The sequence below is a fragment of the Periophthalmus magnuspinnatus genome, chromosome 4, assembly GCF_009829125.3.
Source record: "Periophthalmus magnuspinnatus isolate fPerMag1 chromosome 4, fPerMag1.2.pri, whole genome shotgun sequence".
Classification (NCBI taxonomy): Eukaryota; Metazoa; Chordata; class Actinopteri; order Gobiiformes; family Gobiidae; genus Periophthalmus; species Periophthalmus magnuspinnatus.
Window position 1 is genome coordinate 459,752 of NC_047129.1, and position 27,318 is coordinate 487,069.

At 38.6% G+C, this 27,318-nt stretch overlaps 4 protein-coding genes across 7 annotated transcripts in view; 3 read left to right on the forward strand and 1 right to left on the reverse strand.

Moving 5' to 3' along the window:
* The window catches only part of ryk (receptor like tyrosine kinase), a 38,158-nt gene extending 34,561 nt beyond the window's left edge, over window positions 1-3,597 (forward strand). For all 4 annotated transcript variants that reach the window (XM_033992092.2, XM_033992094.2, XM_033992093.2 and 1 more), the window contains 2 exons: window positions 439-575; window positions 2,575-3,597. In XM_033992092.2, coding sequence (XP_033847983.1) covers window positions 439-575; window positions 2,575-2,686 — 249 coding nt within the window. In that variant the 3' untranslated portion in view covers window positions 2,687-3,597. The remainder of the gene's footprint in view (window positions 1-438; window positions 576-2,574) is intronic.
* The window catches only part of zbtb11 (zinc finger and BTB domain containing 11), a 505,104-nt gene that overhangs the window by 12,116 nt on the left and 465,670 nt on the right, over window positions 1-27,318 (reverse strand). The gene's annotated exons all lie outside the window — the stretch shown is intronic.
* On the forward strand, window positions 5,705-22,207 carry slco2a1 (solute carrier organic anion transporter family, member 2A1). Its single transcript, XM_033992091.2, has 14 exons — window positions 5,705-5,965; window positions 12,171-12,308; window positions 13,877-14,039; window positions 15,786-15,998; window positions 16,611-16,706; window positions 16,798-16,937; window positions 18,257-18,329; window positions 18,574-18,738; window positions 19,674-19,869; window positions 19,960-20,107; window positions 20,487-20,650; window positions 20,739-20,803; window positions 20,952-21,072; window positions 21,601-22,207. Exons 1-14 carry the CDS (start codon window positions 5,885-5,887, stop codon window positions 21,719-21,721), a joined length of 1,884 nt encoding a protein of 627 aa, XP_033847982.1. The 5' UTR covers window positions 5,705-5,884; the 3' UTR covers window positions 21,722-22,207.
* The window catches only part of rab6ba (RAB6B, member RAS oncogene family a), a 48,990-nt gene continuing 44,263 nt past the window's right edge, over window positions 22,592-27,318 (forward strand). Inside the window, exon 1 of the mRNA XM_033964856.2 lies at window positions 22,592-22,893. Coding sequence (XP_033820747.1) covers window positions 22,824-22,893 — 70 coding nt within the window. The 5' untranslated portion in view covers window positions 22,592-22,823. The remainder of the gene's footprint in view (window positions 22,894-27,318) is intronic.

The following is a 27,318-nucleotide window of genomic DNA, read 5'->3' on the forward strand; positions in this document are numbered from 1 at the left end:
TCGGGCATCTGCTCAGAATGCCTCCTGGACGCCTCCCTAGGGAGGTGTTCTGGGCATGTCCCACCGGGAGGAGGCCCCGGGGAAGACCCAGGACACGCTGGAGGGACTATGTCTCTCGGCTGGCCTGGGAACGCCTTGGGGTCCCACCGGAGGAGCTGGAGGACGTGTCCGGGGTGAGGGAAGTCTGGGAGTCCCTGCTTAGACTGCTGCCCCCGCGACCCGGCCCCGGATAAGCGGAAGAAAATGGATGGATGGATGGATGGATGGATGGAAAATCTCATCGCAATGCTTGAAAAAAAATGTTATATAAAAAACAAAAAGTATTATACTACAGCATTAACAGTTGCATTGACATGACAATACATAGTTCTTATTCTTCCATATGCACACTTCATAAATGATAAACTGACCGGATCATCACATTATTTTTTGTTCCAGTGGGCATTTGGAGTGACGCTGTGGGAGCTGATGACTCTGGGACAAACTCCTTATGTGGACATTGATCCGTTTGAGATGTCTGCCTACCTGAAGGACGGGTACAGGATAGCACAACCCATCAACTGCCCAGACGAGCTGTAAGTAATACTCACAATCACACACAGAGAGTGCAATAGCAATTCAACCAGCTGGGCATGTTTAACTTTATCCTGTTAGTATATTTATAAATGGGTAGCACTTTATTCCTGTTTTATTGAGCCTAATTAAGCTAGCTAGTTAGATACTTGATTCAGACTTGTATTCATTAACCAATTACTAACTCTTACCTCCTAACCACTTAATTAAGTAGTTACTAAGCCTGAATCATTATTTATTTCTTATGATGAAGTCTGTTCATGCTTTATGTATCCATTATCCACTATATGGACAAAGTAGTGTGGTATTGAAACATAGATGGTATTGAAAGATGATACAAAACATTTTTATTTTCTTGTGAATGCCTAGAAGCCACCCTTTTATTGCTTATATAAACATTCCTATTTTGTTTTATGGTTCTACTAATTATAGCATAGCATTCTTATTAAATTATTTGAGCTGCAAATAACAATTTCTTTAGTAGTTGGCTCATTAAAGGATTATTTCAATTCAATTTTCAAACCCAAAAGAGGTTGGAATGTGGTGACTGAAATGTATTACCGATGATGATGTCTTTTGACATATGTTTCAGGATCTGTATAGTTCATATAATAATGATCAATGACTATGATACTATGATAAATAGAATAGCCAGTATCATAAACCAGGTATGCTTTAAGAACTTCTCTGACCTCTCTGTTGTTTATCTCCAGAATGTGTATACACTTGCCAAAACATTACTCAATTTAAGGAGGGAATACTGTAGATGCCTGACATATTTAAAACTGACATTGCTCCTGGTTGAACCTCTTGATGCCCTGCTTATCAACATCCTGCAAGCCCTCACTACATATTCCCATGGCATCAACTATAATTTACTTTTCTTTTCCTCAGTACAAATGTGTCACTTTTTTCTTACAAGTAACAACAGAGTCTGCCGTAGCAGTAAGGTGCCATATTCACCTCCAATAAAGTTGTATGTTTTCACTCAGTCAATAAAGATGACTTACTATATCGTCCATGCATAATTATTTGCACAATACCAACTTTTGGCACCAGAGGTCAGTTAAATTTGATCCCTTTTGGTTAGATTTTTAGTGGGTTCTTATAACATCTGTAGATATGGTCTTTGCCTTACTCGATGTCTACTATTTCCTTAACAGTTAATTTTATTCTTAGAAATGTTGTGGCTACCAGGTATTCTCATAGTTTTCATGTAGATAAGATTCATAGAAGAGTGGATTTCCGTATTCATAAATTACAGCAAATACTCCTACAAATTTCACGCCTCTAATTGTCGTCTGGACTTCAACCTTGAGAGTCCCCCTTAAGCACAATCCATAGAACTTGGAAAGCCCCTCAATCTGCATTTACATCTGTTTTTCTTGAAATACAAGTGTGAGCACGCTAAGGCTGATTATATAAATACAATAGGTGGTAAAATAACCACCTAATTCCTCTTCCTAAATATGAACGCAAAGTAACACATGCATGGTTTAAGAAATGATTATATCTTGATTGGTTTGTATCAGTGCGTTGCAGGCAGATCCGGCTACACTACATTTCATTAGAACTGGGCCAAGGGCCATGAAACCTTTTGATATTTTGTAAAAAATAAAATAAAAACATCTATAAATAAGATAAAATTTATTATTTTTATTTTTTATTTATTTAAAGGTGTACTGTGCAATTTTTCTGGTGTAGGTCCGCCACCTACTTGTTTCCATGGAGATGTTATGGTTTTATGTGGAATGTTCCACAGTATTAAACTGAATGTATTTAATTACATGTGTTTTTATTGCTCAAAACTACCTAGAAATATTTTTCCTTGACACACATAAGATCTTATAAGTTTTATATTATACAATCTAAAAGTATGCATTTCTCAAGCCATTCTCCGTCAACCAACTTGCACTTTGCCCTCCAAGAAAAGATGAAAAATCTAAACACACACACAAAAACACTTCATTAATCTTTACATATTCCCTGTGGCTGTTGCAGGTTTGCGGTTATGGCGTGTTGTTGGGCTTTGGATCCAGAGGAGAGGCCCAAGTTCCAGCAGCTGGTCCAGTGTCTGACCGAGTTTCATGCAGCCCTGGGGGCTTATGTGTGAGGAGGACCCCAGAACAGGACCACACCTGGGACAAGGACAAGGGACCAGGGCCTGTGGACTAAAGACAGCTACTGGACAGACTTGGAGCCAAAATCCTGATCTAAGGACAAATCAAGAAATGTGTGACTCAGACTGTGCCTTACAGGAGAAAGAGCACATTTGAACTCACTGATTTTATCTTGTACAGTTCTTTTAAAGTTTTTATATAGCTGAAATACATTTTTACAACATAGCAAATGGCTTGACCAAATGGATCGTAATTTGTAATATGATGTTTTGCGTTGAGAGCATGTAAAACAATCTTTCAACAACCACAAGAGACATTTGTACAGCTCATTCAGAGGACCTTTTTGCATTTTTAAATATGGTTTTAAGGTTGGCTGCAGGTAGAAAGCCAGCAGATTGACAAGACTTTTGGTGAAAATTAAGAGCGGAAATGCCAACTTTGTTTTGATGCAATAAGCTCAATCCATGGTACGAGATCTGACTTGGAGACTTGAGTCTTCAGGACAATTCAGTGGTACTGCAAAATGTCTTTTTGTCAACTGTGCCAAGTTTTGGAAGAAAGTGTCAGAATATGTTGAAACATTTTGAAATGCAGCGCTTCATATGGACCTTGGACATTTGTGCCACCAGCCTAATGTTTTTATATGCATCACTGTCTCCACTCAAGTACATGTTTTATCTTATAAGCTTTGATTGTTCTGTGTCAGAACAGCCCTGTAAAGATTTAAAACTAAACTTCAAATTTGTGAATGCTAATATTTACTGTTAAAAATAGATCATTTAAAACCACAGTCTAATGTTGAACCTGAGCCTAATAGCATCTTTGTCTTCATGGTCACTGCATGTTGACTTAAGGTTGTTCCTGAAATCACATAACTAAATTAAATTGGCTCTTTTAACTTCAAGTTTGGTTTGCCTTGTCTTTAAACATATTCTGTATGTCTTGAGTATATTGTTCTTGTTGATGTAATTTATATAGCGCTCATTATGACAACTCTTAAAAGTGTAGAAGTCCAAGTTTCATCTCCTTGGAACACAAGTTATCGTGGCAGGTTTGGCTAAAGATGGAGCCTAGCATTTTAATTATCTAGGAACAAATTAGAAAAAGCCTGTAGCAACTGAAAAGCCATATAAACAGCAAAAAACAAGCAAATAAGATAACATTATAATCCTCTTGACCGTAGACTTATGGCAACTTATCAACAAAACGGTATTACGCATAAAAAGTGTTGAACTCAAGTTTGTTGTATAAATCTAAAATGGCACATTTGCATTAGTTACTACTGAAAATGCCAGTGTTAAAGGTTTTTGTGGACTCTTGAGTTTCCTCACTCTTGGCCTCGCACTCTTCAGTTATGATAAACCACAGTGAAACGAAGTTGAGCAAACTGAAAGTGACATTACGTTTGTTCCTCCACAGGGTCACGGAAAGAGCCTGCTGCTACGTCACTGCAGGTCTATGGTCATCTGTGACAATTTAGTGGCTCACATTATTATGTAACACCATAAGTATCCAAATCTGAACTCATTCAAAGGAAGATAGTGATACAGAAGAGTTTTATACATTTTTCAAAATTATGTATGTATTTATTTCAGGGATGGATGTATTTTAACCAATGAAAATAAGTAAACCAGAGTTAACCGGAGTTATTTTCTGTGTAGTTCCTAGATAGATGTTGAGTATACTGTTTTATAACTCTTCGGGGACCAAGAAATCTGATGAATCTGCAGTGGTGTAGAATTCTAGGAATAAAACTTGATCAAATTTAGTCTAGCTACACTGTAATTAAAAGAGTGAATTAAAACATGTCAGTAAACCTACTGAAGCCATTGTAAGGGTTTAACCGCAAATCTAAGATCCATTATTCCAAAAATGGTATGTTATTGTGTGTGTGGTATTTTCCCTTTTGCTTAGTAACATCCAGAGCTCTTCCTCTTGCCAGGGTCATACCTTTAACCCAAACAGACTTTCCCCTCTGTCCCATCCCAGGACCAGTGACTAACTCCGGACACTTCTGTGTAAATCACTGAAGCAGCTTCAATTCACATGATATTTCCTCTGTACCCATGTTTTAGAGGAAGGACGACAGACTGGATGTTACTTTTAATGCCATGAGTCATGTTTACCACACACTTGTGAATTCTTTGGCAATAATCCACTCTGCTGCAAACGGGCACCAAGCAACATGGGAAGGTATTTAGTCAACGGAGATGATAATGGGAGAAGACAACATACTGCAATTTTACAAGATACAAATGATTTCAGTATTCAATCTGCTCAGGTTATCACAAAAACAACTGACCAAAAGCATTCAATTCTTTCTTTAATTTGATCATACTAAGGACAATGCTCATGTTTGTAGAAAATGATGCTGATATTGAAGACATTTTTGAACAGAAATCCACTACAGGAACATATAAACATGGCCAATATAACTTTTTTTTTAAACATCTGCTAGTGTAATACTGTTTACTTATACTAAAATTAAGATATTTAGTAGCTGAGGCCATGAAATGAGGCAATTAAACTGTATTATGGGCCTTACGTGGCATGGAAATGAGATCTTTGCCAGATTTATTTATTAGTCTTAAAGGCCCATTATTCTACGGTCTACTGTCTTAATTACAGCCTTAATTGGCTTACAGAAAATAAGACTAAATATTTGACTGCCACGTTATCTTTTATTGCCTCTCCCTTCTACCTGGAGTAAATTGTTGTGACGCAAAAAGTGCACAAAGTTCTAAAAAGCTCGTGTGTGCGCTCATTAGCGGTCATTATCCTCTGCGCGCTCTCGCTCCGGCCAGGGCCAGTCTGGGGCCAGTCTGGGGCCACATACCGGGACTAATGAAGCATTTACCCTCAGAACAGTTTGAACTCTCATATCTATCACGGTACAAACATGACTAATTGTTTACCAGGTTAAGTTTAGTTTGTTCTACGCTGCATTGTCGTTTATAACAAGTTTGTGCACGCCGGCGCAGGTGAGTGACGCAGCCAATCAACAAGACGCACTGTTCTGCGCAGAAATCACCATTCACAAGTTTGAAAACACGCGTGGAGTGGAGGAGACGTGGGCTGAGTGCACTTCTTACATCAGCACTGACACGGATACAAAAGCAGAGCAGCGAGAGGAAGGCAGGCCAAAAAGTGTGCAGAGGTGATCCTCACTGTGCGCACTGGACACGGGCGGAATGGACGCACCGAAGGACGTCAGGACACCACGGACACCACGGACACCACGGACACCACGGACACCGGGCTGCAGCATCAAGGTAACACTGACTAAGAACATGGACACAGCTCTTTGACTCACATGCAGTTTAGTCCTGATCTGAGTCTGGTTTAGACGTGGTTTAATCGTGTTTTCAGTTCTGATGAATGATGAACTTAGTTTACAGCTCCTTTGGTCTGCTTTTAAACCTTTTTTCGTGTCTTAACCCTACAGCGTTTGCGTTGGGGAAAAACAGGAGAGGTTTATCTCTAGGACATTGCATAAGTAATTATAGGCATGTGCACATGTCAAAAATGTGAATTATTGTCGCCTGGAGCTAAAATTCTCAAGTTCCAAATAAATCCTCTGTGGAGTTGTCTGCTGATCCTGGGCCTACAATAGAAGATTAAGATCATTTGCCTCATAATTATGTAGTAGATTTAATATGTTAGCTCTATAAATTGGTCCAGTACAACAATAAGAACATGAGATAAATGTAGACTGCTGCCAAATGGTGGTTTATGAAGCTGACTTTGAATGCACCTGGACAAAATAGTAAAAAAGTAAGATTACCAAAAGGAAATAAGAAATTGTGCAAACTATAGTAATGATGAGAATACCTTAAATGCTTTAAGCAGAGCAGGGGCATCTGAACACTGGAAGTGTGAAAAAATGCAATAGTAATAAAAATATAGAAGGCAAGTACACATCTAAATATGTACTTCTTAATATGATTATTAAGTTCTTAATACAATTTACTGTCAATAATTGCAGCTTCAAAAGATATTTTAACAAAAAAAAAGTGTTTTCATCTGTCAACTGATTATATATATATATATATATATATATATATATATATATATATATATATATATATATATATATATATATATATATATATATATATATATATATATATATATATATTAGAATTAAAGATTGGTTTACATTAGTGAAATGTTACAAACTGCAATGGGTCTGGTCATGTTTGAACCTTGGTGTGTAAATCTGAGCAGGGGAGGAGATCTGGCCTGTGTAATGTGACCGATCCCACACAGCAGGAGCGCACCTCTGTCCTACTGTTTATACAGAGGGAGGAGGTCAGGGCTTTAGCACTTATGAGGAGGACATGTACTGGGCTGCTCAAGGAAATATCTATTTTTCATAGTGTTTCATTTTTGGTGGAAGGTTGAACAAGTCTGGAAAAATAACATCTACTTACAAATATTTTCTTGTTTTATTATTAGATTACATTATCTAAATAATTGTAGCATTTCTAAATTCACTCCGTTCCAATCCATTCTGATGAATACAGCAGACATTATATGTACTGTATAAGCCAAGAAGACTGGCATTAACCTTAGCAAAGTTATTTTTCAATTTCCTCTTGTGTCACATGGTCAAAATTGGGATAAATGCAATGAATTAAAGAATAATTAGGAATTAATCAGGTCTTAAGTAGAACTAAATCAAAAGTAAACTACGGGCTAAACCAATGCCTTCATAAACCAGGGCTTAACCCGTTACTAAAACCAGAACATCAGGACCCAGAGGATGGTTACAGAGGGATTACACATGTCTACCTTTGTGTCTAAGGCGTTCGTCTGAACCAGGGTACACTTAGGTTATTTTCTTCTTCTTGCACGTTGCATGTTGCAGTTAGGATTCATTTGTGCCAAACCCTCGTCACTCCAGGTTCATATCTTCATTATATTGCTCCACCTAAACTTGGGTCAACATTTGTCTTTCTTGGACACATCCCATAATTCCTTTTCCCTGGCAGCTGTACACACTGTTCAGGACATGTTTGTGTTTTTACTACTTCACTGTTGCATCATAAAGTGATGACGTTTTTGATTTCAAGCATGACTTATGAAAAGAATTAGATTGTGCTTAAAAAGAATGAATAACTGGCCAATGAAAAAACAGATAAAAATGTGTGTCTAAATTGGCAGTAGCATTTATTGTGAATAAAGACATAAATTGTAAATGACTAATGAGTTTGCAGATAAATTTGTTTGGTATGGGTTTGTCCTTGTTTAGCTACGGTTCACACTGGGACTATCGCTTTTGAACCTTTATTTTATCCTAATGTAAACTTTGGCATTTTGTTGTTAAAACTGCAAAGAACAAGAAGTGCATTAGACTTGTTAGTTCCCGTAGCCGTCCCTGTGGTCAGTAGTACCCAGAGCCCCGTTCGACGCTCTGTAGTGGTAGTTTGAGGTGAGACTAAAGCAGAGCAGACATGGGGCTGACGTCTGAACACTGTTTATTTCTGGCTTCAATCTCCTGGTCATGACACCACTGTGCAGAGCCAATATAATGAGCATTTGTTTGGGACTTTGGAGCATTTTGTCTCGATTACTTGAAACCCGGTCTTATCCAGCTCATCTACATTTATTCGAGCGTTCAGCCAATCATCAGTGAGATCATGTGGTTTAAGTTTCAAATTTGGAGGTAAACAATTTTTTTGTTAAATGACAGTGATTGAATTGTTTAAGTTCAGAAAATGAATGTTGAATTCCATTGTATTAGTTTTATTATTTTTTGACTTATTTTGCTGATATCTACCATTTACTTTGTACATTGTTTCAAGATACTCCAGTACATCTGAACTTTGGGCTTATTCCAGTACACTGCATTAGGGCTGTATTCACAACTAAAGACATGTCCTGCCCAGAGGAAATCAGAGCAAAAGTTCTCAAAATTATAATGCATCTCTTCATTTCTGACCCAAACTGCACTCACAATGTACTAAATGGAAGCTGATGCAAAAACAACTATTTATGCAGAAAAATTACTAGGAATCAATGTACAGTGGTCCCTCGTTTATCGCAGGTTACGTTCCAAAAATAACCCGCGATAAATGAAATCTGTGAAGTAGAAGACTTTATTTTTTACAATTATTATATATGTTTTTGTCTGTAAAACCCCTCATCACACACTTTATACACTTTTCTCACACAGGCGTTAACGTTTTCTCACATTTCTCTCTTCAAAGTTCAAATCTTTGTAGATTTAAAAAAAATAAGCACAGTATTATAGAACAAAGCCAAATATTATACTGTACTGTAAATAAAAATCACAGCTTTTAGAAATACTGTAACAAATGTAATTTTAATGATCAACCTACGAGGTTTGACACATATGAAATGATTAATGTGACTCACGCGTATTTCACAGGTCCTCTGACCCCACCTCTTCCTCTGACCCCACCTCTTCCTCTGACTCCGCCTATTCCTCTGACCCCGCCTCTTCCTCTGACCACGCCCCTTCGTCCTGGCGCCGCTCTGCTGTAATGTCTCGTAATGTTCTTTTTCCTGCAGTCACTGATCCACAGAGTTAAAGCAGACTCCATCCGCACGATGGTTACAACCCTTTTTGCTCCTTGTCGAGTTCATGCAAAGTCTCTCATGGACACACGTCGGAGGCGTCTGTCCTCAAAAGCAAAGGTGTCCAACTAGAGGCGTCCAAGGCGTGTGTTCACACCATAAGGTGTTCTTGGCGACGCCTTTGCATCTGACGACAGACAGTCCCGATGCGCATCTTGGACGCTCTGGACACACGTCATCTTAATGCGTGTCCAGAGCGTCCGTTGCGCTCTGCACGTGCCTTTGGATGTTTAGTTTTTCCTATGCCTTTGTGAACGCTGCAGACCAGGTTGAGAGAGTGGCTTTAGTGTATTTATTACATAAAACCCATCAGTGGAGGTGATCAGCTCTGCAGCGTGTCTGTGTCTCTGTGACTAGCCTTTGTGTTAGCCGGTACGTCCAGTATAATTAAGTTGTACTGTACAACACACCACCAGAGTCACACTGCTAGCATCCAACAGAAGACACGGCACGTCCCTGAGCCAATCAGGACGCAGAACACGCACCTTCATACACTGTAAAAAAAAAAAAAAAAAAACATGCAAAATTGTACAAAAAAAAAATCTGCAAAACAGCGGGACCGCGAAAAGTGAGCCGCGATATAGCGAGGGACCGCTATATTTACATAAAGATAGATTAAATCTAAAAGTACCAACTCTTCAGCCAACTCACTCACTATAACTTCCCCCTTTCTCCTGTTGTCTCACATAGATCTTTATAGTCTAAACACAATTATTAGTCAACTAACACAAAGTTTGGTCAACTAAGACTATCGACCAGTTAATCAACTAAACAACTAAAGGACTGCAGCCAAAAGTATAGAATTAGTCTCAAGCTTTTTCTTTTAGTATTTTAGTCTATTTGAACAGTTGTCACACTTCCCACGTCAGACACATCTGAAGTTCTGAATTTGTGCTTTTAACTTCCCCTGATTCTGCGTTCGCAGCAGGAGAGTGTACAGGAACAATCACTCACAAACATCAGGCTATAAATAATCTTGAAACTCAATAGAAACAATAAATCAGGCTTCAGAGCTGAACGTGACACTAGGCCCCACTCCTCGAGCCGATGTCAGGTGGTCTGCATGAAAAAGTGAGCATACATTTAAAGTTTATGGTGTTTTCCCTTGGTTTAAGTCGATGCTAGCAGACTAGATAGACAGTGTGTAGAACGACTTAAAGGTCCTAGAAGTACTCTAGCTGTTATGTCAAAGATGGTTGGCTGCACAGGAATTATCTGAAATCAATTTGATTTTGACTTGAGTATATGAGGCTGTAAAAAGGGCATCTGATGCAGAGGTGGGTTGACAAAAATGAATATCTGGTAAATTTGTTTTTGCATCTCAGTAATGCTGTTCAGGCAATATTTTAACAATGCATCAGTCCTGTACTAAAATGGTCCTATAAATGTCATAGTTGAGGTTCATGATTGGTCTATTAAATAACACAAAAGTGCAGAAATATCACTTTTTATTGGGCGTTGGGGTGATTACTTAGATGTCTCTTTTTTAGGTATTTAAATAGTTTTAACTATATAAATGTACTACATTATCTTATTTCACATACCCCTAAAACAGCTATTTCAGTATTATTTTGTATGTATCTCCCACATTATTTTTTATTTATTTATTTAGCACCAACAATAAAAAAAAGTGTGTGTATAATGAACAATAGTTATGATGTGCATGGGAGTTTTTTTGTTTTTTGTTTGTTTTTTCAAATGTGACATGGAGGTTTCTAGAAGGTCTGTATGAGAGGTCGGACCATGATACCAACGCTGTAATCTGATATAAAAATTGAATTATCTAATCTAACTATCTGGTGCCTCTCATCCCCTAAAGGAAGGACCACCACAGAGATTAAAATATGTTCTAAAGCTCATTAGAAGAAGCAGACATGAGGTGTGTCCTCGTCCAGTGCAGGTCGCTCTGTTCTGATTGGTCTGTTTGAAGTTGACCTTAGGCTTGTTATATACACTTGTGAAATAAACTGATGGTTCTATTTGCTTTTTTATCACAAAGACTGCGTGTGATCTGGACTCTTTTGGGTACAGATTCCTGATGAAATATTAACAAGTGTAAAGGTCTATTGTGTGAGGTTTAGTGAAGCACAAAGCTGGGTTTAACAGAGCATTAACTGTTCTGAGCGGAGAGAGCCTGGGTCGACCTGCAGAAGCACAGACTCAGAGCTGGATTTGCCTTTGTTTTCTCAGTTAAATCCATCCTAATCTGAGCAGTATCTTCAGCGTCACTCATGCATTCACTGGCTCAGAGCACTAAAGCCAGCGCTGTCTTCTCCTAGTGTCTGTGAATGCTCACAAAGCACGTACAGACCTCACCAGAGTCCGTCGAGTCCAGGCTTTCAGCTCAATTTATATAACGTCAGATCTCTTTCACTGTATGTGATTGATGTTGCGTATACTCAAGCTTCAAAAGCCAAATATGTTTGTCTTTCAATTTCTTGTCACAGCTCACTCAGAATGAAAGAGTAACACTGGGTCGAATCACCATTGGGTTATATAAATTAAGTAGCAAATTTGTACTTAATTTATAACAAGACCCTGCATGTAAAAAAAAAAATAGAAATCTACTAACAAGTTGTTGTAGGTAATATCATGCGCTCACACTTGTGCTGGCTTTGTCCTGATTTGAGCCCAGTTTAGTTGTGATGTAGACTTGGTTTGTCCTGTTCTAGTCCTGATCTAGCTCAGGTTTAGTTCTGGGTTTAGCATTTCATTGCTGACATATGTTCTTCTAGCAATTATAGGAGCCACTACTAACTCATAAAATATATAATAACAACAACAACAATAATAATAATGTATTGTAAATGTTAAATCCATTGTTTTATGTTGAATTAAAAATGTTTAAATTAAATGTTCTGCGTTGCATTCCAGCTCTTTGTGCTGTGCCATGGCCTCCTGCAGCTCTCTCAGCTCCTCTACAGCTCCTACTTCAAGAGCACCATTACCACCATCGAGCGACGCTTTGGCCTGAGCAGCTACTCCTCTGGGACCATCTCCTCCCTGCATGAGGTGAGAAACTAGACCGGGACTAAACCAGCACTAAACCAGGGTTAAACCAGGGCTGAACATTTAAGCCGTGGTTATGTCCTTGGGCAAGACAAATTGCTGTGTGAATGCTGAGTGTGGGTGATTGGCAGTGGTCAGAGAGGTCATTGATGCAAACTGCATCAGTGACCTCTCTGATGTTTTGTTTTGTTCCATGAACCTCAGAGAAAGTGTGGCTGTACCAGATGGTTGATGCCTTTAGGATATTATCATTGTTAAACTGAATTCTAATCAAACCGATATTGAATCAGGTCCATAAACTCGATCTCAGCTGGTCAAGAGCCAACACAAACATCTCCCAAGACAGAGATAGCTTTATTTCAAGGTTACCGATGACAACAGAGGAACTGGAGAACAGGCAGCACTTCCTCACATACAAGCGGGCTCTGTGTATTTTGGAAAAGTTTGATTGCTGAATAAACACGGTGTTGTTTAATGAGGAAAATGACTGGAGCATATCGCTGTACTTCTGCACGCTGAAAATCAATTAAGGAATAAGGTTTAAAGGTCACTATGTAACTTTTTTGGAAATGTTGTTTGCTGAAAATGTTCCACAGTATGGCAGTGAACTTATCTCTATGGAGAATAGGCACCACCTAGCCAAGTTACAGGTCAGATCTGTGGAGAGTTTGCACATAGTAAGAATGCATGCGTTTCACGGAATTTTTCAGAAATAAAAACATCTTAGGTATCCATTAAACGACATAGTGTATTTTATTTAAATTGTGCTAAATCAAGACTCAACTTTATATAAACCAGGTCAATACCAGGGTAAACTAATACAAACTTTGGCCTACGGTACATTGTCCTGTACAGTATACCATATTTTATTCATCTGCATGAGCTGTAGTCCTCCGTGCTTTTGTGCAAGATCAAAATGACTCATGTTTTGATTCTGAGCGTTGGTCACAGGTTGATTACTGCAAATGAAATCACTGTGTTGACACTTTGTTCAGCATCTTTTCTCTGACAGTTCTGACGTCATCTGGAGAATCAAGTTACAACTCCAGATCTGTCTATTTCACAGCTTTTGAAATCTAAGCAAACACAAAACACTACTGAGTATTTTGAAATGTCTTACTGTTTTTGTGTTCTCTCCTGCATTGACAATAACCATGCATTTTGAGCGACAATAACATCAGCCTAGCTACATGATTAGGTTAAACTCAAAATACAGATGTGACTCTTGGCTTTTCAAATTGTTACATCATAATAATAATAAAAATATCTTTAGGAAATCAGCTTCACTGCTCCGTCTTGTTTGTCCTACCACATTTTTGGCTTAAGATTGCCCAGCCCAACTAATACTTTTACAATATTTACCTATTTAACACTATTGCAGTTTTAGAGCTCCTTTATCACTACTAAACTCACAAAGGAACCTTCTAAAATGAACTACATTCTTACGTGTAAATCCCATTGGCTGATTGGTTTTACTATTGTAGTTTAGTTGATTACGTTGATTACTTTTCTTCTATGCAGACATTATTAGTAAGTATGTTCTCTTATGTGTCTGTGTGTTTTTCATTCAGGTGAGTAACACAGTCCTGATCGTGTTCGTGAGTTACTTTGGGCACAGAGTCCACAGACCGCGCTACATTGGAGTGGGAGGTCTGCTGATGTCAGTGAGCGCCCTCATCCTCACTCTACCGCACTTTATGTCCCAGCCCTACGACTACGACTCCGTGCTGCACAGTGAGTATTGGTTCAATCAAAAACAGGTTAAATTAGTTTCAGTAGAAATGCATTAAAGAGCAAATGCAATGACTCTGGACAAAAACAGACCGGTAAAGTGGATTACATGTGTGTATTTCAGGCAGTGAGTGAGTGTTGCAATGTTTTTAGAGTGAATACGTTTGGCCTCTCATCTAAGCAGGTTCTTCAGTTCTGATCCAGCTCTGGTAATGGCGTAAATATCTTTCTCAGTGGAGGACACAGGCCAAGGGAGTATTACTGGTGAATTGTACTGACTACCACCAATAATAGACACTTAATTAGGACTAAATTATATCATCTGAACATATGATACCTCTGTGTTGCAATACTACTTCCCCTTGATCAAAAATCTTTGTGAAGTGTCCCTATAATGGAGAATGACTGAAATATATCCTGATATAATTTTCAGAGTTTACATTTGTGCATAGTGTATGTCTACTTCACACTTATCACAATATAAATATGTCATATGTCTAATGTTTGCATGTGGCATTTTGCAACTTAACATTTAAAATGCAGAGTGAGTATAACGAGCAGCATACCCTTGCCCAAAATGTGAATATTGTTGCATTCTTGATTTAATTCCTCTGACTGGCTGATGTTGCAGCTCCACAGTGAGCTCAGACTTCTCACAGAGCTGTGCTGAAGCCTCTGGCACCACAGTGACAGTGTGACCCATCCCACATGAACAAATCAGCCTGAAATATTTATGAACCTAACCGCACTACCTCCTCAGTCCCTCTCCATAGCACTCAGCCGTAGCCTCAAAAAAATCTGCTCTTTGGATTCAAGTCTGGAGCTGGTGTTTGGACAAAAAAATACAACCATGCAAATGTATAATGATTTTGAAATCTAGTCAGTCTGTTTTATTCTTATTGGGTCTAGTTTGGTTTTGGTTGGGCCTTGGTTTAGTTAATCCAAGTTAAGTCTGGTTTAGTTGTGTCCTGATTAGGTTCTGGTTTTTGAACAGGTATGTAGTCTGGATTTGAAATAGATATTTACTGGAACTAAGACTGGATCAAGTCCTTGAACTACCTACTCAAATCTTGGTATAGACACAATGTAGTCTTTATTCAAGCACTTTGTAATGTGTGGAAGATGATACTTGGAAAGCCAAAAAAATCTAATGTGAAGACTTTTGCTTTTAGCCTAGGAAATGCCTTATTAAAACATGTCTGTGCTCCCCAAGTGAACTCTACTTAACAGGATTACATCTCCCTGACTTTAACTCCAAAATGAGAGCCACCTCCAGGGGATTTCATTTCACATCTCTCTCTCGCCTGTCATTTTTATTTTGCTCCTAGATCTCGTCTTTCTACCTCCTCCAGTGGGACATCCTTCAGGAAATTAAAACAAGAACCACATCCTTCTTTAGCAAGCTTTTAAATTAAATAATTGCAATGTATTTTTAAACATACATCCTATCATATTTTGGTTGTACTTTCTACTACATAGAGCATTTTACAGTGTATAGTAGTGTTTGAAGTTAATATTGTAGTATTTATACTGCGATAATGAGACACAAATTGTTAGCATGTTAGCAGTAAAAGTTAAGGGGAAACAAAACATTGGGTGCTCAGAGAAAGTCATTACTTAGAGATTTCTGACGTGAATGACATAGTTTCAGATTGAGGAGCAAATCTCAAATCAATTGCATAATATAACCCATTTGACTTTTACAGCTCTTGCACTTATTTAAACTCAATTTTACTCTATTTTCTTCAGACCGCCATGACATCTGTAACCTGCACAGCAACTCCACGCGCCCTGAGTCATGTGGTCGCGACGAAACGAGGCGATTGGCCGACAGTAGCACCCTGTGGCTGCTCATGGGCATCGCTCAGCTGATGTTCGGGGTCGGGTCAGTGCCCATTCAGCCATTTGGGATCTCCTATATCGACGACTTTGCTCGTCCTGGGAACTCCCCTCTCTATATAGGTGAATGGTCACAACATACTCTATTAAGAACATGAACAAGAACATAAACAATAGCTTTTCAATACTGGTGTATCTTGTATGTGTAAAAGTTGAATTCATTTTTATTTGGATCAAAACATGAGTCATTAGTTGTGCCTGATAGCTTATCATTTTAGTAGCATTAATATTTATTTGTTTTTCAATGCAATGGACTGCAGCAGTTGATGTCCAAACATTACATGAGTATGCAGTATTTAGTAAGTAAGTTGTTTAGTTGTAGCCTATTTCTAGTAATACTGTAGATGTAGTTATCATAATTGCTTGGTACAGTTAACTAGATTTTATTTTTCAATCAATAGATCAAACTTTATTTCTAAATAGATAATTAAAATAAATTCCCTCACTTCCCACAACCACCTGATCCCATTTTCAATCATTTACAGTCACATCCAGTGTATTTGTAAACTGAAATTAAACCTGGTCAAACTATTAGTCATGTTTTTGCTATTGTCACACGTAGCAATATATGTGTGTGTGTGTGTGTGTGTGTGCACGCTGATGTATATATGTGCACAGTGCTGAAGGTCATATCATGTGTCTATATTCCTGAACACGTTGTCCACTCTTTCCTAGCCATCCTTTTTGCCATCTCTGTGTTTGGCCCCGCCTTCGGTTTCCTGCTGGGCTCTGTTATGCTTCGTATCTACGTGGACTTCAACAGATCCTTAGGTAATACTTTATTTACCTTCTCTGTCTCATCCCTCCCTGCTGTGTGATATCTAACCACCTCCCACCCTTTCCTCTCTCTCCTCTTGTTCAGAGGCCGAGCTGGAGCTGAGTCCGTCTGATCCACGCTGGGTCGGGGCCTGGTGGATGGGCCTCCTCATCACCTCAGGCTGCCTCTTCCTCACCTCTCTGCCATACTTCTTCTTCCCTCGCAGAATGCCTCCGGTGCAAAATGTATGTCCATGTTTTTCAGTGCATAAATGCTCCTAAGAACAGTGTTTCTTCTGGTGGTATTCAGGGTCTCCTGCAGTTTTAGTATTTGTTTTAATAAGATACAAATTTCAGATACCTAAAACATGCTAGGATGTCCTGATCAACTAGCTCTAGTTCAATGGATGCTTGTCTGTATTTCTCGAGCTCTACTGACCTCTACTGGAACGTAAGGAGAAGTGAATGATTGGTTTCCTTTAAAAAGTTTAAAATGCTTAGTTAGCCAGAAAAGACAATACTAGTTGAAACTCTATTGCTTACCTTCTTATTTGAAACTAGCAGGGCTATTGACTACAATCTAATTATCAGTTTTGTGAGGTGTGAGTACTTATATCCTAAGTTTAAATATCTTGTAAGTCTTGTAAGTACCAAAAATGCGCATTCAGGATACAAGTTTTGGTGGGTACAGAGTACAGGTCTTTCTTTCTTTAAGTCAAAAGAATACATCATGGTTCTTGATTATGCACTTCAGACTCTTTGACTATGTCATCAGAGGTATAATACTCCCTACAACCTACAACATGTCTTGAAGGTTCCGAGTGCTGGTTTCCATACTGATATTAAACTTCTCCAATGTCATGCCTTCATCTTACTTTTTCCATCTCTAATCAGTGATAAATAAATGTATAACAAACCATGAAACAAGATGTTTTAATATGTAGTGAAAGAGGACTTGGAGAGGATACGGATGATAGTGTTAGATGAATGCACAAAATCATGTAAAATTGTCAGTATGATCCCTTCCAAGCAAGTGGAAAGGTTTTGTTGAAAAGGGTTTTGCAATTTCCTGTTTATTTAATCCTGTAATGGTTTGAACATTATAGCTTTGCATGCTGCTGTGTCATTTCAATAGTGAAATCTCCTAGTCTTTTGTAACCGTCTTTAAAAATTCAGGAACGCTTTTGGAGTCAACTGCTGAAAATCCCAATTATGTTTTTGACAGCTCCTGTTTTGATAGCACAGGCCGCTTGGTGCAGTTATTGCTTTGAGCTTTTTAGTTCAGTCAAATGTCACTGTGTCGTGGTGAATGCAACATAAAAAGACTTCAGAAAAGAGAGAGTAAAAAGAATTTCTGTTTGACAAATCCAATCACCCGAGGAATAACTGAGCAGGAGGGAACATGCAGGGTCTGAAGACAGGCTTTGAATTGGGCAAGTGCAGATACAACAACAAAGTAAAGACATGATTATAGTCTGGTATCTGGATCAGTCCTGGTTTAATCTTTAGTCTAGACCTGATGTAGTGTTGTTTTAGACTTTTAACCAAGTGTTTCTTTTTGTTAGGTGGTTGAACCTGAAAATGATGTAAGCAGCGATCTGAAGAAACCAGAAGTGTCTTTATTGGAATTTCTCAAAAGTAAGTTAAAAACCTGACTGATATTACGCACCCTTAGCTGCTCTAACAGGCTTCAACTCACAACTTCTAAGGAATAAGCATAAATCATCTATCTTTGGGTTAGTCCAGATATTGACACATTTTAATTATTTTAGATACTTCAAAAGCCACTTATATCCTAAGTTTAAAAATCTGAAAGTTAACTATAGACTATAGAACTATAAAGATGCTTTCTGAATGTAAATTCTCTCCTCTTTTGGGTCAGTGTTCCCTCGGATGTTCATGCACCTTCTCCTCAGCCCTCTCTTCCTCCTCCTGGTTCTGGCCCAGTGCTGTTTTTCCTCTGTGATCGCGGGACTCGCCACTTTCCTCAACAAGTTCCTGGAGCGTCAGTACGGCGCCGCACCGGCTTATAGCAGCCTGCTAGTAGGTATGTTTAGCTTTGAACATAGGACTTTATTTATATACCATACAACCTCTGCTTTTATGGATGAAAAGAGATGGTGGTGGGGGATACTGGCTGTGTCTTAGATTGTATGTTGAATATTGTATAAGCAGACTAAGCAGACTAGAGGAAGCAGTGTTTTATACTGTATGTAGGTGTTCTTTTTGAAATAATGCATTGAACTATCCATCCATCCATTTTCTTCTGCTTTATCCGGACCGAGACAGCAGCCCGAGCAGGGAGGCACAGGCTTCCCACTTGACAGACACTTTCTTTAGCTCTTCCGGGGAGATCCTGAGGCATTCCCAGGCCAGCTGGGAGACATAGTCCCTCCAGCATGTCCCATGGTTTTCCCCAGGGACTCCTCCCAGTGGTGGTGTCCAGGAGGCATCCGGAGCAGATACCCAAGCCACCTGAACTGGCTCCTCTTGACGTAGAGGAGCAGTGGCTCTGCTCTGAGCTCCTCTGAGCTCCTCTGTGACTGACCTCCTCACCCTATGTCTACGGGAGGGCCCAGCCACCCTGCAAAGAAAACTCATTTCGACCGCTTGTATCGATCTTGTCCTTTCGGTCATAACCCAGAGCTCATGACCATAGGGGAAGCTAGGAACATAGATTGAGAGCTGTGCCTTTTGACTTAGCTCCTTTTTTACCACAACAGTCCAATACAGCGACCGCATCACTGCAGATGATTGTCAATCTCACACTCCATCCTTTTCTCACTCAGGACCCAAGATACTTAAACTCCTCCACTTGAGGCAGGATATATATATATATATATATATATATATATATATATATATATATATATATATATATATATATATATATATATATATACATATATATATATATATATATATATATATATATATAAAATTTTATTTATTTATTTATTTATTCCCTCTCTTTCTTCCCAGGTGCTGTAAATCTGCCTTCTGTTGCCGTGGGGATGTTGATTGGAGGAGTGATCATGAAAAAGGCCAATCTCTCTCTAAAAAACATCCCCCGTTTCTCTGTGTTCATGCTGGTCTTGTCCACGCTCGTCTGCGTCCCACTCTTCTTCATGGGCTGTCCCACGCAAAAAGTATCGGAGGTCAACACACGTCAGGACGGGTCAGTAAAGACTACAATTATCGATGTCTATGATACAATACAATATTTGAACAAACCCTTATAAAACTGTAAATAACCCCCCCTCCTCAGGTCTATGCCCAAGTGTTACTCCAACTGCTCTTGTCCCACGAGTGCTTTCCATCCAGTCTGTGGATCTGACGGTGTAGAATATATCTCCCCTTGTCATGCTGGCTGCACCAACTTCACCAAAGACCCCAACAACACACACAAAGTCCAGGTGAGTGTTTATTTAAATGTGAAAGGTCCGCTGTGATTCAGAATCTATTTACAAGGAAGTGCTGGTCCTTGAATGTACTATTGTGTATGTTTTAGTGGTAGGGGAAAACGAAGCAATGTGTGAGACCAATAACTCATTTTGAAGACAATGCTAATTAAAATCAAATGCCATTATCAGCACTGAATACTACATTTAAGCTGTGGAAGGTGTGATTATGTTGAAAAGGCTTAGAATAGCAGCCTAGTGTCAGCATATATTGGTCTTGCTCTTAAAAGCATTCTATCAAATCAGACCACTATTCCCATAATGTTTGTATAATTTCCCTTACCAATGAATAAACTATGAATTAACTGTATTGTATCCCTCCTGCTCTCCACAGATGTATACAAACTGCAGGTGTATCTCAGGTTCCCAGGGCCATGCTCATCCCACCCCCTGTCCAAACAGCTGCCCCCACCTTCTCCTCCCCGTCATCCTTGTCATCTCTGTGGCTGCTCTCATCGCCTGCTTCACCCACAACCCTATGTACATGATGGTGCTCAGGTAATACTATATACACTTTAAATGCTACAGAATTGCTAGTCTTTCTCATTGTTCTTATGGCATAACAACAATATCTTTATCATTGCAGAACGGTTCCCTCTGAAGAAAAATCATTCGCCATAGGAATACAGTTTCTGCTTATGAGAGTGTTAGGTAAATAATAACCTTAACTGCTGAAATGTTTATACTCTGATATAAATCTTCACCTACACCTAATAACCTATTTTTTCCATTACAAACATCGATACTTTTATTTTCATTTAGTAACGCTGCCCTCTGCTGGTGATTCTCTTGTTTTTAGCTTGGCTTCCTGCCCCAGCCCTGTTTGGGACGGCCATTGACACGTCCTGCATCTGGTGGAGGCGAATGTGTGGAAGGACATTCAGCTGTGGATACTACGACAACGATATTTTAAGAAACAGGTATTCAATAACATTATCCTAGCATTATCTTCTTGTACACATTACATTATTATTATTTTTTTCTGTCTGTGATACTATATGAATGAGGTCAACATTTTGCCTTGCATTGTCTTCCCCCATTTGCTTTAAGTCCACTACCGTTATTCAAGTATTCAGTTCTGTATGTGGTCCAGTTATCATCAATATTCAAGTAATATAAAAATCTACTCCAGTGGTTCCCTAAAATCTGGGTCAAGTCCCTACAGTCGGCTGTGAAGAGGTTATATGAAGCTATATGAAGTACAGCTTATGTAGATAAAGTATTGTTTTATTCACTCCAAGAAATATTTTATAAAACATCTAGCAAAAATGGACAAAACATATGTTATCTGTTGGCCTCACAATATAGGCAACTTATAGGCAACTTTGTAACTGATGGGCTGTTGCTTGAAATGTATATGTTTGAATTCATAGGATTAAATCTAGTAGCTTTTAAATGATAGTATATTGCACAGAAAGCATTATTTTGAAGTCCTTGTATGTTTGCAGGTACTTGGGCCTGCAGGTGGGGTATAAGATCATGGGCATCGTGCTTCTCATGTTGCTAGGCTGGAAGGTGAAGAGGACTCAGGAATACAACCTGGAGAAGAGACCAGAAGGACCCCTGTAGTCTTGATTAAAACCAGCTCATCCTTGTGAAATTCTGTTCTAGTCCTGGTCCCGTCCTGGTCTGCACTGCACATGGTTCACTCTCAGTGTCTGTGGTTTTTAAGAATCACTTTGGATGTTTTGCATCTTCAATCAAGCTGCTGTTAAAGGGAATAAACCACAGTCATGTGGGTTAAACTGACCTAATCTCCAATAATACATTGGATATGACGTCATGTGGAATTTTCTACAGAACTATTTCCATTTGCATCCTGCAGTGGGAACCGATTTGTAACTAGTTTGTATAGCTTAATATTTAAGTTTTATTTTAGTGTTTTGTCTCTTACAGTGAGACACATTTCCTCTCTAATAACAGCACGTGTAGCCTATATAATGTTTTATATTTTTACTGTTGTATCTGTTTTTAATCAAATAATAAATCTCCCGTCCTGTACTGATGTTGTGATTGTATGTTGTTCCCTGTAAATAAATTAAGATGTATTCATATAAAAAAAAACAATGGGCTCTACTGTAAATATTTATGAGCACTCAAAAAAAGAATATTTCCCGTGTTCCAAATGTGTCACTTTTTGAATGTTTATTAAATATCAAGAGGTCCAGTTATATAAATCATATCTGCTACAAGTTATCCTCACACAAAATTGACAATGGATAGTGCGGGATTCACTGCACAACCATCGGTACAAAGTGGAATGTGGTGGATAACAGAACACACAGGAAAAAAAAACACAACAGGCAAGTTTACAGACAGTTCAGCAGCCAACTGTTCAGTGCCTGTCCCACTCAGTCTCCGCCAACTCACTGACGTCATTTTCTATCAGCTCGTTGAACGGGGAGCGGTGAGTCTCTACTGCGCATGCGCACACCGCCCTCCCCGGCTCAAAAACCCACCCGAGCGTCACGGACCGGTGCAGCAGCGGCGGTGGCGGTGGCGGTGGCACTGTTCCCATCACGAAGACCAGAGACCGGGGCGGACTGCTGCACTGCCTGCCTGCTCTAAAAGAGACTCCGCAGACCTCTCCATCTCCGCCGCTTTTACGCACTGGGAACGACTGGGACTATATTACTGCTACTCCTGTCGTGTACCCCCCCGCACCCCCAAAATGTCCGTGGGCAGCGACTTTGGAAACCCTCTAAGAAAATTCAAACTCGTCTTTCTGGGAGAACAAAGTGGTAAGAAAATGTTATTACGAGAAGAGAGTTATTTTGTTGCGCGTGTTTTTTTTTCTCGTGATTTCAATTGTTTGCACCTGCTCCTGCATACTGCATACTACACTACTGTCTACTGATGTCTACAGCACCTAAACTTTGATTCACTGGTAAATCCCTGTAAAAGTCATCTTTTCTTAAAGCATTAGGTCATTTCTGAATATCCAGTAGTGACAGTGAAACAAGGACCTGACGAGGATTGGAAATATAACTTTTTGAATGAGCAATGCTTAAATGTTTTTACCTTGATACTCAAAGTGACTATCATGGATTTTATTACTAATTCCATTGTTATGACAGACAAACATGGAATTTGTGGTTATTATCAGTGTATGTGGTAGTAGCCTACAGCCGTCTCTGTTATGGTAGGATGGATGAACTTCTGTTTGAGACACACCCAGCCAGGGACAGAAGAGATGAGATGAAGTTGAGCTCCTTTGTATTGCAGTTTTGGTGATGTGTGGTTAACCCTGGATCTATACTTGCATGGCCTTGTGTGGAGAAAATATAGCTTTGTGAAATATTTGTTGTCTTCTGCTCTTCACTATATCTAGAGTGGATCCCAAAAGAGGTCGGTTAATTAGTACTTAACTGAAATCTAGGATAAAATATGATTCTAGTCTGTCATCAGTGGTCTACAACATTTTGTTATCATCATTGCTTGCTTAGTTCTGGTTTTCATGCATAAGTTGCATCCGGGTGTTAAATAACAGTAACGTCTTCATATTACAAAAGCTCACAACTCACATTTTTAACAAAAGGAAACAAAAGTAGAAAGCTGTTTCCCAAAATGAGAGCTTGTGATCTTTACGGGAGTGTGGTCATGATACTAAAATTTCAAACTCAGTTTCGATACAAAGGAACAGATTTGATATCAATTCTGTCATGATGATATGTATTTTTAAATGTTACATGGGCCATTTTATGAAGTACCTGCACACTGTTAACCTGCTGCCACTTTGCCTCTGCCCAAAGGCAGTTCAATCTGTTATGTGCGTTCCATTTATTGCACAATGTCACTTTCAAATAAATGAATAAGATGAGAAAAAACTTTATTTAGAAAAGATTTTGGCAACCCTACTTTATGCTATATTTTCTTACTCCTTTGTACCAAAACCAGAAGAAATGGCTTTTGTTTCTGTATTTTGAGCATTTCCTCTCTCATAATCATAATATATCACATTAACATTACATTTACAGTTACTTTATAAATGAAGTATCTTAAGACGTTTGACCATTCACCCAGCCTAAGGGTTGGCAGTTCAATACCACCACCCAGCGCCCACCAACCCAGAGTCCAGACTGCTATTGAGTAATATATTGGAGCAAGACACTTCACCTGCCTCCTGTCTTAATCCTACTGAGATTACTAATGTTTAAATCATAAATGGGAGTCTATAAAGTGATTTACAGGTATCCTGCTCATGTATGCAGACCACAACACAACTGCATATAAACATCACATTAATACATTTCTATTTTCTTTTTCAAATTTTTTCTGTTTTGGTCTTGTGTCATCCAAACAAACCACATTAGTCACGGCTGGTTCCTTCTGAAGACTTTATTGATTGGTACAGGGTCATGCATTAGTCCCATAACGTCCCATTCCACATGCAGAGAGTAGAGCCTAAACAGACATAGATTTATGTTCCAAAGCTCCAGGTGGACTGGGCTCTGTGACAGTGCTCTAAAGATGGCTGTGCTGTCTGCTTCAGGTGCTTCAGTGTACTGACACTTGAAGATGTCCTGCAGTTTATATGACTGTGTGCTCCCCATAGAGAAATGTGATGGTCTTGTTTTCTGATGATATATTTAACAACCCACATGTACCAAGTGCAACCTTTTGTCTGGGATGATGTGATTTTTTTTTATTTATCACTGAGCTGAATTTAATAGTCATGTTCTTTTTTTCATAGACATAGGGAGAGTTTGTCTTTGGGGTGAGCAATATAGACAAAAATAAATATCTTGATATTTGAGTATACTGACATGACAACGATAACGACAATATTATGTCAGCTACAACAGAAATGTGCTTCAGATGTATTATTGGGGTTTAAATGTTTAACAAATGAGAAATGACAGTGAAATGTGAAGTCTGCATAAATATCACTGCATACCCTTTTCTGGAACTTTACCACATACTTTTTTAATCATCTCTTTTTGAAGCATTTTTAAAGCTCCAGTATGTAACTTTTTGTGCCAAACATAGAAAATAAATAAATAAAAGCATGTTTTTTTCATTATGGCTGTGTTTATTGCACTGAAAAACATAAAAAACATGCATCCTTACTGTGAGTGGGCTTGCATCTCCACAAACCTTCACTTATTTGGCCTCTTGCTTGTTTCCATGGAAATGTTCCTTTGGCTATAATATTCCATAGCATGGTATAAAATGTGTCAATCATCACGGAGAATGTTCCAAATTATAGTTTTAACTTTCTATTTCCATGGAATCATGCAATTGACTTTACAGCCCCAGAAAGTTACGTACTATCATTTTAAACATAATATTTCAATAATCTGCCCCGCTCTGTTTTAGCTTTCCAAATGGCAATAAGTATAGTTTTCTCTTTTACCTCTTTTCTGATATAATTCTCACTGAGTTACAAGCACAATACATTCCATGCACATTATAATATCACTCTCATACACTTTTCCTATAGGCTGTTCTGTAAATGTGGCGGACAATTTGATCCTTATTCCAGAGGAAAATGTGTGTTACACTGAGCAGTACATTAAACATCTGGTACAGAGTAGGTTTTATTTCCTCTTTATAGACAGTGATTCATGGCTTTTTGAATTGCATGTTATGGATAAAATCTATCGCGGTGTGAAGTGAATGAGTTTGCTGCTTTCCTTCGTCTTTGCAGATTTAGTATTATTTTGCTACAGGGTCTTTGGAAGATTTCAAATACTGTTGGGTATGACACAAGATGACTTTGCTGTCTTAAGATTTTTTCCAGTGTGATAAGAATAGAATATTATTGTACCAGAGGAAGGTATCACTGCAACGTTATGACATGCATCTAAATCTCAATTAATGGATTTTAACATTATTTCCCGTCACTGCAAGATGAGGTTATAACGAAATAATAATAATAATAAGAAGAAGAAGAACAATACATTTATACATTTATTTATATTGCACTTTGCATTTCAAGAAAATCTCAAAGTCCTACAGCAGGTATTATTAAAATACTAAAACTATGCCATAGGAAAAGACCAGGTGGAGGTATCTTTAAAAAAAGGGAGCATTTAATCTGGATTTAAAGGTGCACTAAGCAACTTTTTAGTAGAGGTTTGCTGGGAAGGTTCCACAGTATTTGTCTGTCTTGTCTATTTTGCATTGAAAGACATGTATTCTTATTGTGAGTATAAAGGTCTGAAACATTTCCTGTGGGATTAAAACATAAATTGGCTCAATAATACAAAAAAAAATATATAGATACATTTCAGATTGTAAATTGAACACTTTAGTTTCTGTAGCTACGCAGTAGTATTTATTTTTTTTGGTTGTGCCCTGATTCTTCTGCCTCCACAATGTGCCTTATAACTCTCTCTCCCATATAGTGCACATTCTTTTGTGAGAGTGGGGACTTGATTCATCTGACAGTGACTACGGCAGCTCTCCTCCTGATAGTGTTACTCTCACGTCGGCTGTAATTGGGCCCGGAGCTCAGGTGGGAAAGAACTACTACTATCTTTTATTAATGGACAGACCGGGCCATGTCAAGAGCACACAGGACCATTTATTTAGACTTTCTTCACATCCTCGCTATTCACTACAGCTGAGGATGTGGGAGCAGCTGCTAAGAGAGTTTAAAAAAAAGGAAAGTTAGCATTAGTGAGTTAAAAAAGAACCAGCTACATCAGAAAAGTGGGAGAGGAATGTTGAATGAACTGTCAGGAAGTTCTCAGCGTGTTCCTGTGGATATTTCTACATGACTCACACAAAGAGGTCACCTGGAGAGCAACTTTAAAGAGTTTAGAGCTACCACTACTACTGTTGTGTACACAGATTGGTACAGCTATGTATGCATATATAGTATAGGAATTGAATCAAAATTGAAATTTGTAATGGCGCAATTATCTAATTTCAATGTCTGCAATTAAGACCTCTGCAGAGAAAAGCTGACTTATTAACTCTGTAGTTTTGACCTCTACAAAATGTTCTGAGATGCATGGAATTCTTTTTATTTTAAACTGTGCACTGTAATCTTAATCTTGATTTGAAAAAAGAAAATCACAAGTCTATTCATATGCTCTATATGATAAAATGCAATTTGATTTTTATTCAGAATCGTTCAGCCTTGCTTTATGGCTTACAGATTGTTGGCCAATAGTCCTGCTCAAACTGCATTTCTGAAATCAACTACAGTGATTTGC

Coding starts and splice junctions, on each gene's coding strand:
- slco2a1 (XM_033992091.2), top strand. CDS start 5,885: ATGGACGCACCGAAGGACGTCAGGACACCACGGACACCACGGACACCA. Junction 12,309..13,876: donor CCATCTCCTCCCTGCATGAG/GTGAGAAACTAG, acceptor TTTTTCATTCAG/GTGAGTAACACAGTCCTGAT. Junction 21,073..21,600: donor AACGATATTTTAAGAAACAG/GTATTCAATAAC, acceptor GTATGTTTGCAG/GTACTTGGGCCTGCAGGTGG.